We start from the raw sequence: 15,467 nt of genomic DNA on the forward strand, positions 1-15,467 counted from the left end.
AAAATATTAGTTAATAGTTAGTAGTTTATTTCTCACGCGTATTCCACAAAACTCCAATTACATTTATAATCAACTGTTTATTAACTACATACTTAATTCTATTATTAATAAGCGCTAAGGAAAAATAAAGTTTGCTGGATCTTTTTCATACAAACATTTGGTCGAGCGAAATATACCTTCACACCAATCGTCGTATTTTTCCTCTGAAATTTATAAAAGAAAAAAACTAGAAAAGGCTATATTATTATGTCCTATATAACAAAATACAATCTTGAAACTGTTATGAAGATAAAATCTTCGAAAAAAATCCTACAGATTCGCTTAAGACAAATTTAAATCCTTTGGGTTATTTAAACCAAAAGTCGTCGTGGCCTGCGAGATAAGATGTCCAGTGCATTAATATCGATCGATACAACTGTGCCGGTGTTCGAATCCCACAGACAGGTACCCTTTTTTATAATGAAATACGTACTTTACAAATGTTCACTATTGACTTCTATGGTGAAAGATTAACACCGTGTAACAACGGTGATGTCTACGGGCTCCATTAACCACATAAAACTAAGCATTAAAAAAAATGGAAAACAATTGTTTAGTCATAACAATTGTTAATACATACAATATTAACTGGGTTAGCAAATTGCTGTGACCATTCGTGAACTCAGTTACGTTACATTAAAAGTAATGAGTTTTTGTATCAGACATAGATTTCAGCAGTGACTCACGCAAATTAATGCATTCTCCAACAGCCTTTTTGGTAGATTCCCTAATTTCTTGAGGATATAATACATCAATTTGTTTCGATATCAGGTCTTTATCGAGTCTGTCATTCTTAACCTGTTAGAAAATCAATTCACAACCATTTCAAAAGAATTAGATGTAAAATTAACCAAATCAATTAATTATCAAATTAGAAGCTTAATTTTTTTTTAAGCTTGGTTATTAACTTTAATAATACAAAATATTTTATACATCCATATACTTATGTAAAATTGAGATAATTAATTTAAACTTACAAACAAAATGGAAAAAATTCAAACCAAAAAAGATTGTAATTATTTACCAATAGGATCGTATCATTAGAGATGGAAAAGCATATTATGAATATTTTGTTAAACTGGTGTAAATATACTCACAACTTGAATAGTTTTATAAACGCAAGCGATGTAACACATCACATTGTGATTTTCTAGAAAGATACCTTCTTCAATTTTGCCAACTTGATCTATAATAATACAGGAATGGTGTATTACAAACTATAATCATTCTAATTTCATTATTGTTAGCTGTGATTTATGAATTTCATTGTAAGACTACCTATATGATTAATGGCGTAGTTAGTAAAATCTACAGAATACCACGGGATTCCCGGTTCTCAATCGGCGTCAGTGTTTTTCAAATATCTACATACACTATGTAAGTCTAGTTTTACTTATTTTTGTCTGATGTTTAAAAAACAGTACAAAAGCTTATCTTCGGAACGTTGTATACGGATTTTTTGTTGTTGTGTTATAATAATATGTGTGTGTGTGTATTTTGTGAAATACGTATGTTTGTGTGAATATGTGTGTATATTTATATGAACATTCAACAAAATAAAGACTATTTTTAATTTTGCCTTCTAAATATGAATATGTAGACTTTTTAAAGAATTAAAAAAAAAAAACGAGTATTTACCTTCGGTAACCCCATTTTTCGGCATACATTGATTTTTCATGATTGTCATTGTTTTTTTAACCTGGGCACGAGTCATCTGTACAATAATAGTTAAGTAAAAGGCCGTAAGTAACACCGTATTAAAACATAACCGAAACAAACTATTGAACTTACCGCAAAAACGCTGTCAAATATAATAATAGTTACACTAATCAAAAACAAAAAACTAATTCTCATTTTTGTTTTGTATATTCTATGAATTGTATGACACAAAAAATACACAGCAAAAACGATCGCAGTAGCTGCGAAAAGAAGACGAGATATTTTTGTGGATCGTTCAAATTTATAGCCACAGTAGGACGAAAATTTTGAGGTCTATAATTTACGAAAATAAGGGTTTCAAAATAAAGCTATTATGAACATTTAGTATAATCACTGGTTGTAAATCATACTCTATAATTTATTTGCTGTGGAATTGATTACATACTATTTATAAGTAACATGGCTGGATGGGGTTTTGTGTAAATTTTTTTAGCGTTACTCCTATGTGGAATATTATACACAATCCCGTCATAATCGATTTGACATGCAGTCGTTCAATAAATTTTGAAAATGTTTAACCGAAAATAAAAGTCAGAGGCACCTATCTATTGCTGACGGGAAAGAAGCTCGGTATGCTTGTCATGTGTCGGAATGTTTCACCTTGAAGTCTGAGGTCCAAGTTATATATATAGCAGCTGCCCCTTTTGACCTTCGAAACCGGAATGTGAAAAAATCATACTGTCTGATTTACAAAAAGGGCAGCTATTAATACTTCAACACCAAAAAGATAGTTGATAGAATAAAATAAACTACATTTGATCAAGGTATTGGTTTATGAGAAGATTTTCTCATATTACCTACTTAATAGTATGTGGTTGGGAAAATGATAGTTTGTCCTTTTCTCTTAAGGTCATTAACAAGTAATGCACTTCTCGAATCGTAAAAAAGGGTGCGTGTACTTATGTACGCGCATAAGAAGTTATACTTTATTTTTATTATTATTATCTTTTTATTTAAATTTTAATCAATTTGAAAAAAAATTCGATTAAACATAATCCTCAAACACGCATATTGGACATCCCTTTTCTTGACATCGTATCAATTCGGTAATTCTCGGTACGGTTCGGAAAGTTCACCTGCGGCTATATTCAGACTCGCAAAGTATTGTAATGAGAGACTTAGTGGGCAACTTCATTTCTGTTAATTTTCTGTCACGGTGCGCGCGCATCTTAAAATTTCACTCTCATCAATTTTTCATAACGCGCCTAAAGAAGTATATCTTCAAAAAGTGTAATAATCTACGAACAAGACTCATAATGATTTCGTGTTTAGAAGTTTGTTAAGAACAACAAATGACATATTGTATTTATAACGATAACCAATAAAGTCTATTGATACATATTTCGCTTAATAACAAAATTATTCTTCCACTAAATATAGAAACGGACGTGTTAAGAACAGCAATTAACAAAGTAGCTGATGTAAAATCAGTGTGTGATTTTTTATTCTTTCTTAATAAAAACAATCATTACAATTCATGAACATGTTATATTTTACACACCGATTACACAACTAATTAAAACAAGTATGATTCATGGAAACACGAAGTTTTTTGGATCGAAATCATACATACATTTAGCAGTCCAGTATGAGGCTTCGCAAATGTCCTTGAAGGTTTTTGCTGAAATAAAAACGTAATATTAAACAATCATATTTCTTTCGTTATTAAAAGTAATTAATTTTTTTGCCGATAAAGATTGCCTTAATAAATTATATTCTCAACCTTAGTTTATTCAATTTATTTTAGTTTCCGAAGGCAGAGGAACGGATGGATCGCCTGACGAATCGTCCAGTTTCACCGGGACAGGTGGGCGAGCAAGGGCTCAGCCAGGAGGGGTGGGATTTGCTAACAGCTACCCGAGCACCTCCGAAAGAAACCTAACAGCTCAAGGACAGCTGCTTCGCGAATGCATCTATTACCGGATCCGAATCAAAGATCCGGCGAGAAACTCAGCGATCTGATGTTTAGATTAGGTTGCACGTCGAACTCTTTGCCGAATTCGACGAGTACGGTTACCGGAGCTAGAGCTAAAAGCATTTAATGCAAGGGTTATTGGATCTGATGGATCCGTAAGGACGTGGATGTTCACTAACGGTCAATCATGAACGATGCCTATCACAGAAGACTCACCTCAATCCTGTTGAAGAACCACGTTATAAAAACAGCATTGAAGAAAGTTTATTCAGAGCTAGATGTTTTGTGGTAAAAAAAACTTCACCCTGACTTAACCTGATGTAGACCCGTAAGTTTAGGGGTTTGAAATGAGCAATTATACCAGGATTTTTGACAATCCAATGTACCAAACCGATATGATCGGGTTTTACAAATAAAGAGTAGAGGGTAGGTAAACGTCATCAAAGATCCCAAGAGTTGAATTGACAGCCAATTATTTGCCCAGTCTGAAGTTTAAAATAAGATGAGACAGTGACTTAGCTATGCCTCGGGCGATGCTGAGGGTCATATGCGACATTAACCATAAAACCCCCCATAAAAATATAAGAACAAGTCCACTCAAGAAGTCTAAAATGCTATTACAAGATTATAGCGTATCAGAATCAAAATACGAACTTTAGTTTTAGTCTTTGATTGGAGATTGAACTCACCGTTCAATCCATCTAATGAAAAGGACGTTTTCTTTTATATTGTTACTAGCTGACCCGCCAAACATTGTTTTGCCATATATAAGATTTCTAGGGAATTTCTAGTGTAGAAAAAAAAACTAACTTATTGTAAGTGTGTAAGGATGTGGTAAATGAGTGAAAGAGGTATGTAGTGCTGTGAACGATGAGGGAATATATAATAAAAATAACAAAACCTCATTCAACCACATAATACCTCATTATAACAAAAAAAAAGTCCAAATAAAAAAAATTATGTTAGGGGTGGACAACCCTAATCACTTAGGGGTACCAAAAATAGATAGTAGCCGATTCTCAGGCTTACTGAATATGCATAATTTTTTTTATGAGAATCGGTCAAGCGGTTTCGGAGGAGTATGGGAACGAACATTGTGACACGAGAATTTTATATATTAGAAGTATTGATAAATATATGTACCTATATGTATTTTCCTACTAAACTGTGCTTTCTTAGTACTTACAAATATCTTTGCAGTTTTCAGCAGCAGCTTTGACAGCGGGTCTCATTTCTGCCGGGAACATCACGTCTACTTGTTTTATAACAGCGTCGTAGCTCAATTTATTGTTTTTCACCTATAAACATTATTAAAGCAATACAAATACTAATTCGTGTTTTTTTATCACTAGGTACATGAAACCTTCTGAAATTGTCAGTAATGCATATAAGCATCACATCTTGAATGCCGCCGACCACCTTGAGATATGAATTCTCAATTATATTAAATTTATAAAGGCAATCCGCCCCTTCAACCCTGACCATATGAACACTTCGCAGCAGTATGCACTAAGGATCGAGATTTACGTAATAGTCTCATTTTTGCTGTAGCACGGCGGTCCCACGAGCGAAGCTTGGCAGTAGTCTTAAGCAGGATTGTGATGCCAAGCCGTGTGAGGTCAGATTACACCGTATGACCATATTTATGAGATTGGAGGGCTTGATGCGTATCGCATGTTGCTATGTTAAAATACTTATAAAATTGAGATTCACTTTCTTTATTTCGAGTTGATGTTTAAGTCGTTTTGATATCGAGCGTTTTGTGTTATAATAAAATTATTATAAAATAAGTGAATACTAACAACTTGAGTAACTGTGTAAATGCATGCGATGTAGCACATCACGTTACGTTGTTCCAGAAACTTCCCTTGTTCGATTTGTCCGATTTCCTCTGTAAAGATGATCTAGCTTTATTCTGTGGATATTTCTCATTTAATTTAATTACTTTTAATTCATCGTTCTTTGCAAAAAACATATCAACTCTTTTAAAATTTTCAATGTTTAGCGTTAGGTTAGCATGGTATGGACATGTGATGCGTAGAGAGAAGATGCATGTGACTAGGAGATGTATGGAAATGGTAGTGCAAGGTAGAGGGGGAAGAGGTCGACCGAAGAAGACATGGATGGAGTGTGTGAATGACGATATGAGAGAGAGGAGTGAGTGTTGAGATGACGGCTGATAGAAGAGAATGGAAGAGAAAAATTAGCTGTGCCGACCCCACCTAGTGGGATAAGGTGGGGAAAAAGAAGAATGTAATTTAATATTAGAGTGTATTTGTCTGATCTATATTTCTATAAGCTTAGATCTTTATTGCAACAATCGAAACACAGTTTCATTTGTACCATTTAAATACAGCTTACCTTCGGTTACGTCATTTTTGGGCATGCAAGTTTTCTTCATAATTTTCCCTGAATTTTTCAATTGCTGTCTTGTCATCTGAAGAAGTACCAAAAATTACAATAAAAATATTTATACAACACCCTCTCAGATTGATTAGAGCAAAATAAATATGTACCGCATATCCGGCATCAGCCAATAGTGTAAATAAAAAAAACAAATACATAATATTAAATTTTAAGATCGGAAACATGCTTTCTTTAGTGGGGACCACGAAACAATGTATTTTTTTCCAACTCACCATTTATATTATGATGGAACCACCTCTTTCTTGTGTTACTCTGGATTAATTATGTAGATTCTTTTGACAGATAAATTGTCTGTTTAACATAATGTGTCCGTTAAGTACGTATCAATCACACAATAAGACATGTAGTTTTTTATATGAAACCGGATACATGTCACAAGCAAAAGTACATTCCCTACACTTTTATTAAAAAAATAAATAATAGAATTACATTGAAAGACATAATTTTCTCGATTTAGATCTTTTTTAATCTTAGCTCAATTTTTTAAATGCCACTAGTTGATTTCCATTACTTAGTAGTCGACACGTGACGACAAATGCGTTTTACAAATTAACTAGTAGGTTGATAATTAATGATCAGTTGATTAAGGGGCATCAAATATGGTGACCATTGTTTTATCCATATAGTTCTAATTTTTTTTAATATTCTGTAATTTTATAATATGAATATTATTAGAAGACTTAAAACACTGGCCCCGGCGACCTACCAATTCTTACAATAGAATAACATCGTTTATTAAAAAGATTCATGCATTTTTTTATTGCCCTTGTAGGCAGACGAGCATACGGTCCACCTGATGGTGTATGGTTACCGTCGCCCATGGACTACAGCAATGCCAACAACCCGCTACCTACCGTTAATTACTCTCCACAAGCTTCTTTTACAGAGGGACATGTCATAGCGCTTGTTTGTGATATTACTGAATAGCCCGCACGGGTATATACCATCCTACCTTTAGACCGCGAAGCAGGCGGCAGATCCGTTATACAATATAATTGAAATGTCAACCTCAATTTCAATGTACTTGGCGGAATTCATATGGTCATGTCTACAATTTTCGGCGTTTAATTAACAGCTGAATACCCATTAGCTTGTTCACTCAATAAGTAAGTACAATGGAAAACTCAGTCTAGTATCTGTCGATAGATGATGATTAGGCCTATGTGAGTGCAAGTACCATTACACGGCGACACTATTTATTCATCAAGCTTAAAGTCCACAATTTTTTTAAAACCAACTAAGTAAGCTTGCAGTTCCTGGTGCAAAGTGATTACTAAGGCCTTTAAATGAAGAAAGTTGAATGTAGCCGCTTGCAAGCCAATTTTCAATTGCATTGGAACGCTCAAGATGGGTCATAGCACGCACATTGTATATAGTTTTTTTTTTATTGCTTAGATAGGTGGACGAGCTCACAGCCCACCCGGGTTTAAGTGGTTACCGGAGCCCATAGACATCTACAACGTAAATGCGCCACCCACCTTGAGATATAAGTTCTAAGGTCTCAAGTATACTTATAACGGCTGCCCCGCCCTTCAAACCGAAACGCATTACTGCTTCACGGCAGAAATAGGCAGGGTGGTGGTACTTATCCGTGCGGACTCACAAGAGGTCCTACCACGAGTAAAAGTAAGTTGCATAGTATAAGTGTCTATGGACTCCAGTAATCATTAAAAATAAGACGAGAGCTCGTTCTAACCGGGGTTCCCAGCTAGCTTCACCCATAGCTAATTTCCCCAATCTAGCTCGTTCGTTAATAAATATTACCAAAATTAACGGATTCTAACCTTAAAACAGGTAGACAATATGGTAATTCGACTGAACTTATGCATGTTGTAACGTAATTTAACATAGTCGAAAATCATTGTCACATCAAGCCTAAAATGGTGTTAACCACTTCACAGCATAGTTTAATAATTAAGCATTTAAAGACATTATAAATGGTTCAGTCAAGATCAAGGCTTCCACAAAACTATAAAAGATTCCTCTCGATATAATAACTTTCCGATTATTTAAAAATGATATTGATAGTAATTGCAAAGTTTTTAATCTTAATCTCTTTGTGTGAAACGGTGAGTTAATATTGATTTCAAATTTGAAAATCTTATTTTTTAACAGCAAAATATTTCTAGTAAAGATATATTGTTAAAACAAATGAAATTTTAAATTTCAGAGAATACCTTTCTGTTTTCTACCACTGCGGTTTTAATGTTGCCTCTTCGGTCAAGTGGTTGGCCTTTTATTTATTTATTTATCGGGCCGGTGGCCATGCCTCCTTTTTTTAACGTTGGGGAATGCGTTTACCGATACCCGGTCGAGGGGGTAAAAGACCGGGTTATGTCGGACTCCGGCGCCTCCAGAGAAGAACAGGGAGAAGAAGAAGACAGGGGTCCTCCTCTTCTCCCAATTCCTTCCGGGAGACTACGCCTTGAGAAAAGCGCGCGAGGCACTGCACGGCGTCAGCCACGCAAGAGCTACCCCGCAAAACCGACTACCGACTAAACCCCATCGAGCCTCACCACTCCGACTCTACGAAGCCCACGGTACCGCAAAACGCCGAGTACCGGGCGCCTCCGCACCCGGCACCCGACAGCCCCGGAACAGATGAACTGGAGCTTCCACCGCCCGTGCCGCGCACTCCGCCTTCTTCGCTCAGGAGCCGAAGAGGGATCCCACTTCCTTCCTCAGCCTTACGGAACGCCATGACCGGCTCGCAAAACCTGGCCATGGCCTTCCACGAATTCTGGTCCTATTACATGCGGGCGATGACAGCCCGCAAAGAGAGATTCCTCCCCAGCACCGCGATGAGATCTCGCCGCGAGTGCTCCCAACGCGGGCACGCTTTGAATGCGTGCTGAGCGTCATCATTCAGATATCCGGGATATGCCACCAGTAATATCTCTGCAGACTATGTGGCTCTCTCCTGCAGACCTTCCACAGGCTTCCTCCCGAAGCAGTCATGCCCCGAGAGGACCTGCGTGAGGTGGAAAGAGATCACGCCGTGTCGCCGATCTGACCATGCCTACAGCACGGGCACCAGGGCCTCGAGGATTCGCCGGCGGGTGACTGCAGTTCGGCAGCCGTGCTCCTACAAGGGGTTTCGGGATATGTGGGACTTGGTGGCTAATGACAAAGGCCTGGCTAAAAATAGCAGGGGCCCACCCACTGAAGGACTAAAGTGTTAGATTTTCCTGACTATATCATCAGTTTAATTACCGACCAAATTCAATGTCTTTGTTAAAGATATTTTTGTGGTATCTAGAAAATTGGAGCTGCTCTTGTTTCACATGGGTTTTTTTTATACTATGAGTACCAAAACAGAATAAAGTGTTTAGGCATTGGTGTGTGTGCGTGGAAAATAAAAACAATACCTATATTTCGTGTAGTTTGCAATAGACAAAGCAAAGCGTGGCCAGAGTTCACTGGTCTCAATAAAACTTTACTTTTGTGAAAACAATTACCACAAGAAGTGTTTCTAGCCAGTATAATATACGAAGATTTATTTTGATGCTACCGAACGATACATTATGATTTTTATCTTGCTATTTCATTAGCATTGTGTCCATAAATTAGATAAGCAAAACGTATATTCAAGAAGCATTTAGTTCGTTTTATCATTTTTGTTGTCATGGTTACAAAAATCTTGTTTATAAGACTAAAATCAAATCGTTTTCGAATTACCTTCTTTAGGGATAAAGTAACACTTATACTTTTAGCTAAGTGTGTTAGTTAATTCGTGCGTATAATGAATGGTGTTTTTAAAAAAAAATATATGTGTGGTGTCGTGGGACACCGGATAGGAACGAAGTTCCATATAAAAAATAAAAAAAAGAAGAATTACGAGAAAAAAATCGCGCGGTGAAATATCGCTGTGCGGAAAACAAGGCCTTATTCCATGGACTTTTTCTTACGGTTTTTAGTATAACATTTTTTTCAGTTCGGTCACGCAGCAAAATCCCTATCTCCTCCAAGCCTGCCGTAAGGAACTTCGTTCCAAAAATCCAATAAGCACGTGCTTAACACATATTAACGGTCTCAGTATGTTAAGCAAACAATGAGAACCACTGAAAAGATCCGGCGAGAAACTCAGTGGGCTGTGTGTATGGGTTAGTTTAATCGCAGAGTCCTTCCTCGCAAAGCGACGCCGCGACGGATTCGACGAGATATTCGTGTCTTAACCCTTAATCAAATAACGGGAAGTATTTTCCCACCTCCAAAAATCTTTCTTTTTTCATAAACAGCAACATTGACCAATACCAGTCTTAACAAAATAAATCTCGGATGTAATTCTTTTTTTTTTGTTTGGCAGCACTTTAGTGACGGTTAGTTTAAGTCGCCGTGAGCTAATGTCAAAGTCAAAAATTGCCCGTTTTTTTGAAAGTGGTCGGAGTGCAACGTTATTTTTTTGGAAATTGTTAAGAAAAAAATCTGGTAAGTACATGAACTTATTGTCAACTTAAACTAGACTCATTTTTCAAGGTTTTGGCTGTAAAATAACATTGATAACGTTATAATTTGACGGAAAAATATACTATTTAAAATGTGGGAATTTATTTCCCCTTGTCTGTTACTGACATGAAAAAATTCAAACTATATATATAAAATGTTTATCTGTCCAATGGGAATCACTTTGTATGTTTTGGTTTTTTTATTTTGTTATTATATATGATTTTTTATGATTTTCAGCTATTTCAAAATGGAAAAAATAAATAAAAGACCACTCTCAAAGAAAGAACTCGAAATATGCATAGAAAATTTAGCGGATCTTTCAGATTTGTCCGAATGCGATGAAGAAGACGATCCTTGTTACGAAAATAGTATCCATTCTCCTTCTGTACACCTAGACCAACCAGATGCTCAGACAGAAAGTCAAGGAAGTACTGGATGAGACTTTTGTTTTTCTTTTTTGACGCCTCAATAATAAATGCGTATATCACCTACAATCATACACATATACCAACGCTGCATGGACATCGCGAATTCAGGTTGCGTTTAGCACGTTCACTGATCAATAGCTACACCACCAGAAAAGAAAACATCCAAAGTGTCGTTTATAAAAACAAAAAAGGTGGAGTTTTCGGAGTGCCGGATGAAATCCGTCTGATGAATGTGGGTATTCACATGCCGGACGTAATACAAACTTATAAGAGATGCAGGTTTTGTAGCACGAAAAAAATAGAAAAGAGGACCAATATACAGTGTTCAACGTGTCAAGTAGCCCTGTGTGCCAAAATATGCTTTAAATCTTTTCACGCTGCTCCTTCTCAGTAATTTATCTAACCTATTTTGTGTTTTTTTCTTTCCTATTATTGTCCCACTGCTGGATAAAGATCTCATCCAAACATAGTATATATGTTATACGTATAAGAGTACTTATTATTAATTGTATCTTTGTAAAGCTTAGTAAGTAATGAAATATTTCTGAATAATTATTGTTTTTTATTGTCTAAAAAAAAATATTTACAAAAATCTGTGGCAAATCCGAGGTACTAACTAGTCTAAAAAATACTCCAAAACAATCTTAAGTGGTAACGGATAACGGGAACTATTTTCCCATTTGGCGATTTTTGTGTTTGCGAATACGAATAAGGGGAAATAATTTCCCACCGAAAAACACCCCCTTCCCTCCACTTTTTCGAAATTCCACTAAGATTTTTGGAATCTACGGACCTATTTTACTTAAAAACCAACCTTACTTTTAATTTATCTCACAAAAAGTTCCGTGTTTGATTAAGGGTTAATGCAATGCGCATACGTACTAATGTTTTTTTAATAAATGAATTTTAATAAATAATTTGGAACTTTATAGTTGTAATTTTCTATATACAAATTAACAAAATTAATTCTTGATTTTGAATACAGTATTTTTATTCGACTTTAGAATAAATAATTAGCTTCGAACTTTACAGATGACTATGAAACAGATTAAAAATACTGGAAAGATGATGAGAAAATCATGTCAACCGAAAAATAATGTCGATGACGGTAAGATTTCGTATGCATTTATATTTACATAATATACCTACTTTTCTGCTTTACAAATAAATGTATTCTATTTTATTTGGCAGCTGATTTAAATTTAAAACGAAAAACTGCCGTGTGGTAGCATCGTGTCCCCTCAGCTCTTTCTATTTCTCATGATGACGATAATATGTCCGTTTTGATTACTAAATATTGCTCGCTTGTAAACTCTTGCGGACCGTAATTTGCGTTCGACTCTTGACTTTGTATTCTTAAACTTGATGATATATTTGATAGTGAGTTTTTAAAGTACTGAATTACATTTGATGTTTAAATTTCATCTTTGTCGCTCTTGTGTTTTAAGATTGACATATAAATGTAAGTTTAAAGTTAACGGTGTATCGGAGTTTAGTTTTTGAAGAGCTTAATTAAAGATCTATTTAGTTATGTCGAGATCCAGATACTTAAGGTTTTTTGTTTTGTGACAATTTCTATCAATCAACCATTAGTCACTTAAACTAACGAAGTTCTCTCCAACTTTCAAAAATAATGTGATGTACTCAGGAACGCCTACACCACTTTGTATCTTGGGCATTGACTGTCAACTTCAAATATGTAACGCTACCTACCAAACTACTAGGTTAAAATTACTTCTATTGCGCTTAAATGAGAGCATTTAAAGATTTAATTCGATATTAATTTATGTAAATATTTAAATATATTTACCGTTCAAACTGAAAGCATTATATATGAAACATCAGAATACAATATAACAACATGTATATTTTGTGCAGCACTGCTAATTTACGAACAGACTGCATAATCATAGGCAGCAGTCTTTTCAATACGGCATTTGTTAACTTCCAATTTAAGGTTAGGTTACAATGCAAAAAAAAACACTTAATGAATATTAATAACAATCTTCTTCTTCTCTATATATAAAAATGAATTGCTGTTCGTTAGTCTCGCTAAAACTCCAGAACAATTTGGAGCAATTTGGCTAATTTTGGTCTTGAATTATTTGTAGAAGTCCAGAGAAAGTTTAAAAGGTAGATAAATATGAAAATGCTCGGAATTAAATAAAAATAACAATTTTGTTTTCTCTTTGATGTGTCCCCCGTCGGACGGATTCCTTTTCTTTGTTTTAAGTTTATTTTTTACAAAGGCTTAAGTCTTTTATTTAATTTTATCGATTGAGGCACTACGAAGTCTGCCGGGTCAGCTAGTAATTTTCTTTTTTTTATTTATTGCTTAGATGGGTGGACGAGCTCACAGCCCACCTGGTGTTAAGTGGTTACTGGAGCCCATAGACACCTACCACGTAAATGCGCCACCCACCTTGAGATATAAGTTCTAAGGTCTCAGTATAGTTACAACGGCTACCTCACCCTTCGAACCGAAATGCATTACTGCTTCACGGCGGAAATAGGTGGGGTGGTGGTACCTACCCGTGTGGACTCCCAAGAGGTCCTACCACCAGTGATTACGCAAATTATAATTTTGCGGGTTTCATTTTTATTACACGATGTTATTCCTTCACCGTGGAAGTCAATCGTGAACATTTGTTGAGTACGTATTTCATTAGAAAAATTGGTACCCGCCTGCGGGATTCGAACACCGGTGCATCGCTACACACGAATGCACCGGACGTCTTATCCTTTAGGCCACGACGACTTCAAACTTTTATTCGAAAACCGTTGCAATACTGGATTTATTATGTAATGACATCATATTAACACTACCTTTACATTTTAGAAAAGATTAACCCCATCAATGATGGAGTTTTCATAGAAGAAAATGAAGTAAAATGCTACATTGCTTGTATAATGAAAATGGCAAATACGGTAAGTATAGTTTTATTAAATAAATTATTTTTTATATATGGTGTAAAATAATCGCATCCAACAAATTTCTCACACGATGACCACAAAATGGTCAAAAATTATAAAAACATGCTGCGTCTAGTGGTCGAAAGTCTTTGTTATTAAGGTTTTTTTTTCTTGTGCAAAACCTTACTGGGAAAAGTAACTGTTTACTATAAACCTTTACATCGACAAATATAAGAGAAATACAGAAACAGGTACTGGACTATTTTGTCAATTTATAGTTGAATTTATATTTAGAGTATAAAATGAACATTGTTTATAGTATGGTATCACAAATTTTATGACATTACAATATATACAATATACAATAGTACAAAAAACAGATAATGCCCCCCCCCCCATCCCTCCGTTATTTTGAGTTTTATTTATTACTTGTAACATAACATTGTCTTACATTATCCAGAATAGATTTAATAGTGTATAGAAAGAACATTTATTAATAATTATATATCTCAATATTTAAACGTTTATAAATCCTACTAACAGCTATTCGAAAATTTATTTCGCAGATGAAGAATGGAAAATTAAATTTTGAGGCTGCCATGAAACAAGCCGATCTATTATTGCCAGATGAAATGAAAGAGCCAACAAAAGAGGCTATAGTAGCATGTCGAAAAGTCGGTAAGTATAATGCAGTTCGTGCTATTCTTAGGAATTTGATAATATAGTCCTTGTTTTAGTAGTTGTGATGTGAAAATGTAGACTGTCTTTTCCCCGGTTCACAATAAGCATTTTGTTGCGGACTACGACTAGATAGATGGTCTCCAAATAGCGTTCTATCGATCTGATGCGGAGAACTATCAACCTATCAATGTGGCGATAATGGTATCTGTTAATGAAATATGGATTAGCAATATATTGTGCTATATTGTTTTGTTATCAATTTACAAAACATGTCACTACACTGTCTGTGTCAATATCTGTGTCAAAAATAAATGCCCTTTTTCGTTTTCGAACATTAAATCATGATGGTGCACGTTTGTTAAGCTTATCCGAATCTGGATCAAGCTGTATATTTTCATAGGCGTAAAATGACTTTCTGTCGGTATGAAGTGTGAAGTGATTTGTAATAAGATAGTTTCATTTATTCTTTACGTCATTATTTCAGCGGATTCCTACAAAGACGTGTGCGATGCATCATTTCACGTGACCAAATGTATCTACAACCACAATCCTAGTGTATTTTTCTTTCCATAATTTTAGAATATTAATGTTATATGTTCTTCGCGTTAAGAACGTAATAAAGATTAAAATTTTCTTGATATTTTTCATTCTTCATTTTCCTCATGTCCAATTCAGTTGTTGAAATGGCGCGAAAGCTACATAATTAAAAACGTATTTTTTAATTACTATTTAACAAAGTCCACCACTTTTCAGACTAAATATTTCTGAGTCGGGACGGGCATACTGAGCCACTATATGGGCAGAGTCGATAGATTTAATTTCATTTCATCCCTCGATTTCAATAGCACGCAATTGAAATACTCAAATACAACCGAATAAATTAAAATTTTAAATCTGAG

The 15,467-nt window shown here is 35.1% G+C and overlaps 3 protein-coding genes and 1 long non-coding RNA gene across 6 annotated transcripts; 2 read left to right on the forward strand and 2 right to left on the reverse strand.

Moving 5' to 3' along the window:
• Positions 1-4: 4 nt before the first annotated feature.
• On the reverse strand, positions 5-3,081 carry LOC114239487 (general odorant-binding protein 72). Its single transcript, XM_028169696.2, has 5 exons — positions 1,831-3,081; positions 1,678-1,753; positions 1,137-1,225; positions 726-837; positions 5-203 (listed from the first exon to the last, which is right to left on the reverse strand). The coding sequence occupies exons 1-5, from the start codon at positions 1,891-1,893 to the stop codon at positions 115-117; spliced, it is 429 nt and encodes a 142-aa protein (XP_028025497.2). The 5' UTR covers positions 1,894-3,081; the 3' UTR covers positions 5-114.
• A 145-nt stretch (positions 3,082-3,226) lies between these two features.
• On the reverse strand, positions 3,227-6,369 carry LOC114239304 (general odorant-binding protein 72). 2 transcript variants are annotated; one of them, XM_028169454.2, is made up of 5 exons: positions 6,313-6,369; positions 6,035-6,110; positions 5,476-5,564; positions 4,860-4,971; positions 3,227-3,379 (listed from the first exon to the last, which is right to left on the reverse strand). In XM_028169454.2, the coding sequence occupies exons 1-5, from the start codon at positions 6,313-6,315 to the stop codon at positions 3,291-3,293; spliced, it is 369 nt and encodes a 122-aa protein (XP_028025255.1). In that variant the 5' UTR covers positions 6,316-6,369; the 3' UTR covers positions 3,227-3,290. The 2 variants fall into 2 exon arrangements, with proteins under 2 accessions (XP_028025255.1, XP_028025254.2); XM_028169453.2 differs by lacking the exon at positions 6,313-6,369 and adding an exon at positions 6,190-6,306.
• A 1,563-nt stretch (positions 6,370-7,932) lies between these two features.
• On the forward strand, positions 7,933-15,201 carry LOC114239305 (general odorant-binding protein 72). Of its 2 annotated transcripts, none has more exons than XM_028169455.2 (5): positions 7,933-8,169; positions 12,007-12,082; positions 13,814-13,902; positions 14,454-14,565; positions 15,053-15,201. In XM_028169455.2, exons 1-5 carry the CDS (start codon positions 8,116-8,118, stop codon positions 15,139-15,141), a joined length of 420 nt encoding a protein of 139 aa, XP_028025256.2. In that variant the 5' UTR covers positions 7,933-8,115; the 3' UTR covers positions 15,142-15,201. The 2 variants fall into 2 exon arrangements, with proteins under 2 accessions (XP_028025256.2, XP_028025257.1); XM_028169456.2 differs by lacking the exon at positions 7,933-8,169 and adding an exon at positions 11,823-11,852.
• On the forward strand, positions 10,210-11,526 carry LOC149500960 (uncharacterized). Its single transcript, XR_016324561.1, has 2 exons — positions 10,210-10,528; positions 10,784-11,526. It is a non-coding gene; the product is annotated as an uncharacterized LOC149500960 (long non-coding RNA).
• Positions 15,202-15,467: the final 266 nt, after the last annotated feature.

Source organism: Bombyx mandarina, chromosome 18 (genome assembly GCF_030267445.1).
Source record: "Bombyx mandarina strain Sakado chromosome 18, ASM3026744v2".
NCBI classification, from domain to species: Eukaryota; Metazoa; Arthropoda; class Insecta; order Lepidoptera; family Bombycidae; genus Bombyx; species Bombyx mandarina.

What these genes read in the sequence shown, in the direction of transcription:
- LOC114239487 (XM_028169696.2), bottom strand. Translation starts at nt 1,893, where the DNA reads ATGAGAATTAGTTTTTTGTTTTTGATTAGTGTAACTATTATTATATTT. An exon ending in TATTTGACAGCGTTTTTGCG is followed by an intron (nt 1,754 to 1,830) that starts GTAAGTTCAATA and finishes ATTATTGTACAG; the next exon opens with ATGACTCGTGCCCAGGTTAA. An exon ending in GAAAAATGGGGTTACCGAAG is followed by an intron (nt 1,226 to 1,677) that starts GTAAATACTCGT and finishes GTATTATTATAG; the next exon opens with ATCAAGTTGGCAAAATTGAA.
- LOC114239305 (XM_028169455.2), top strand. Translation starts at nt 8,116, where the DNA reads ATGATATTGATAGTAATTGCAAAGTTTTTAATCTTAATCTCTTTGTGT. An exon ending in GAAAAATAATGTCGATGACG is followed by an intron (nt 12,083 to 13,813) that starts GTAAGATTTCGT and finishes TTTACATTTTAG; the next exon opens with AAAAGATTAACCCCATCAAT. An exon ending in TAATGAAAATGGCAAATACG is followed by an intron (nt 13,903 to 14,453) that starts GTAAGTATAGTT and finishes TTTATTTCGCAG; the next exon opens with ATGAAGAATGGAAAATTAAA.
- LOC114239304 (XM_028169453.2), bottom strand. Translation starts at nt 6,264, where the DNA reads ATGTTTCCGATCTTAAAATTTAATATTATGTATTTGTTTTTTTTATTT. An exon ending in TTTACACAGTTACTCAAGTT is followed by an intron (nt 4,972 to 5,475) that starts GTTAGTATTCAC and finishes TAATGTTTATAG; the next exon opens with GTGAAAAACAATAAATTGAG. An exon ending in TGAAAACTGCAAAGATATTT is followed by an intron (nt 3,380 to 4,859) that starts GTAAGTACTAAG and finishes TTTTTATTTCAG; the next exon opens with CAAAAACCTTCAAGGACATT.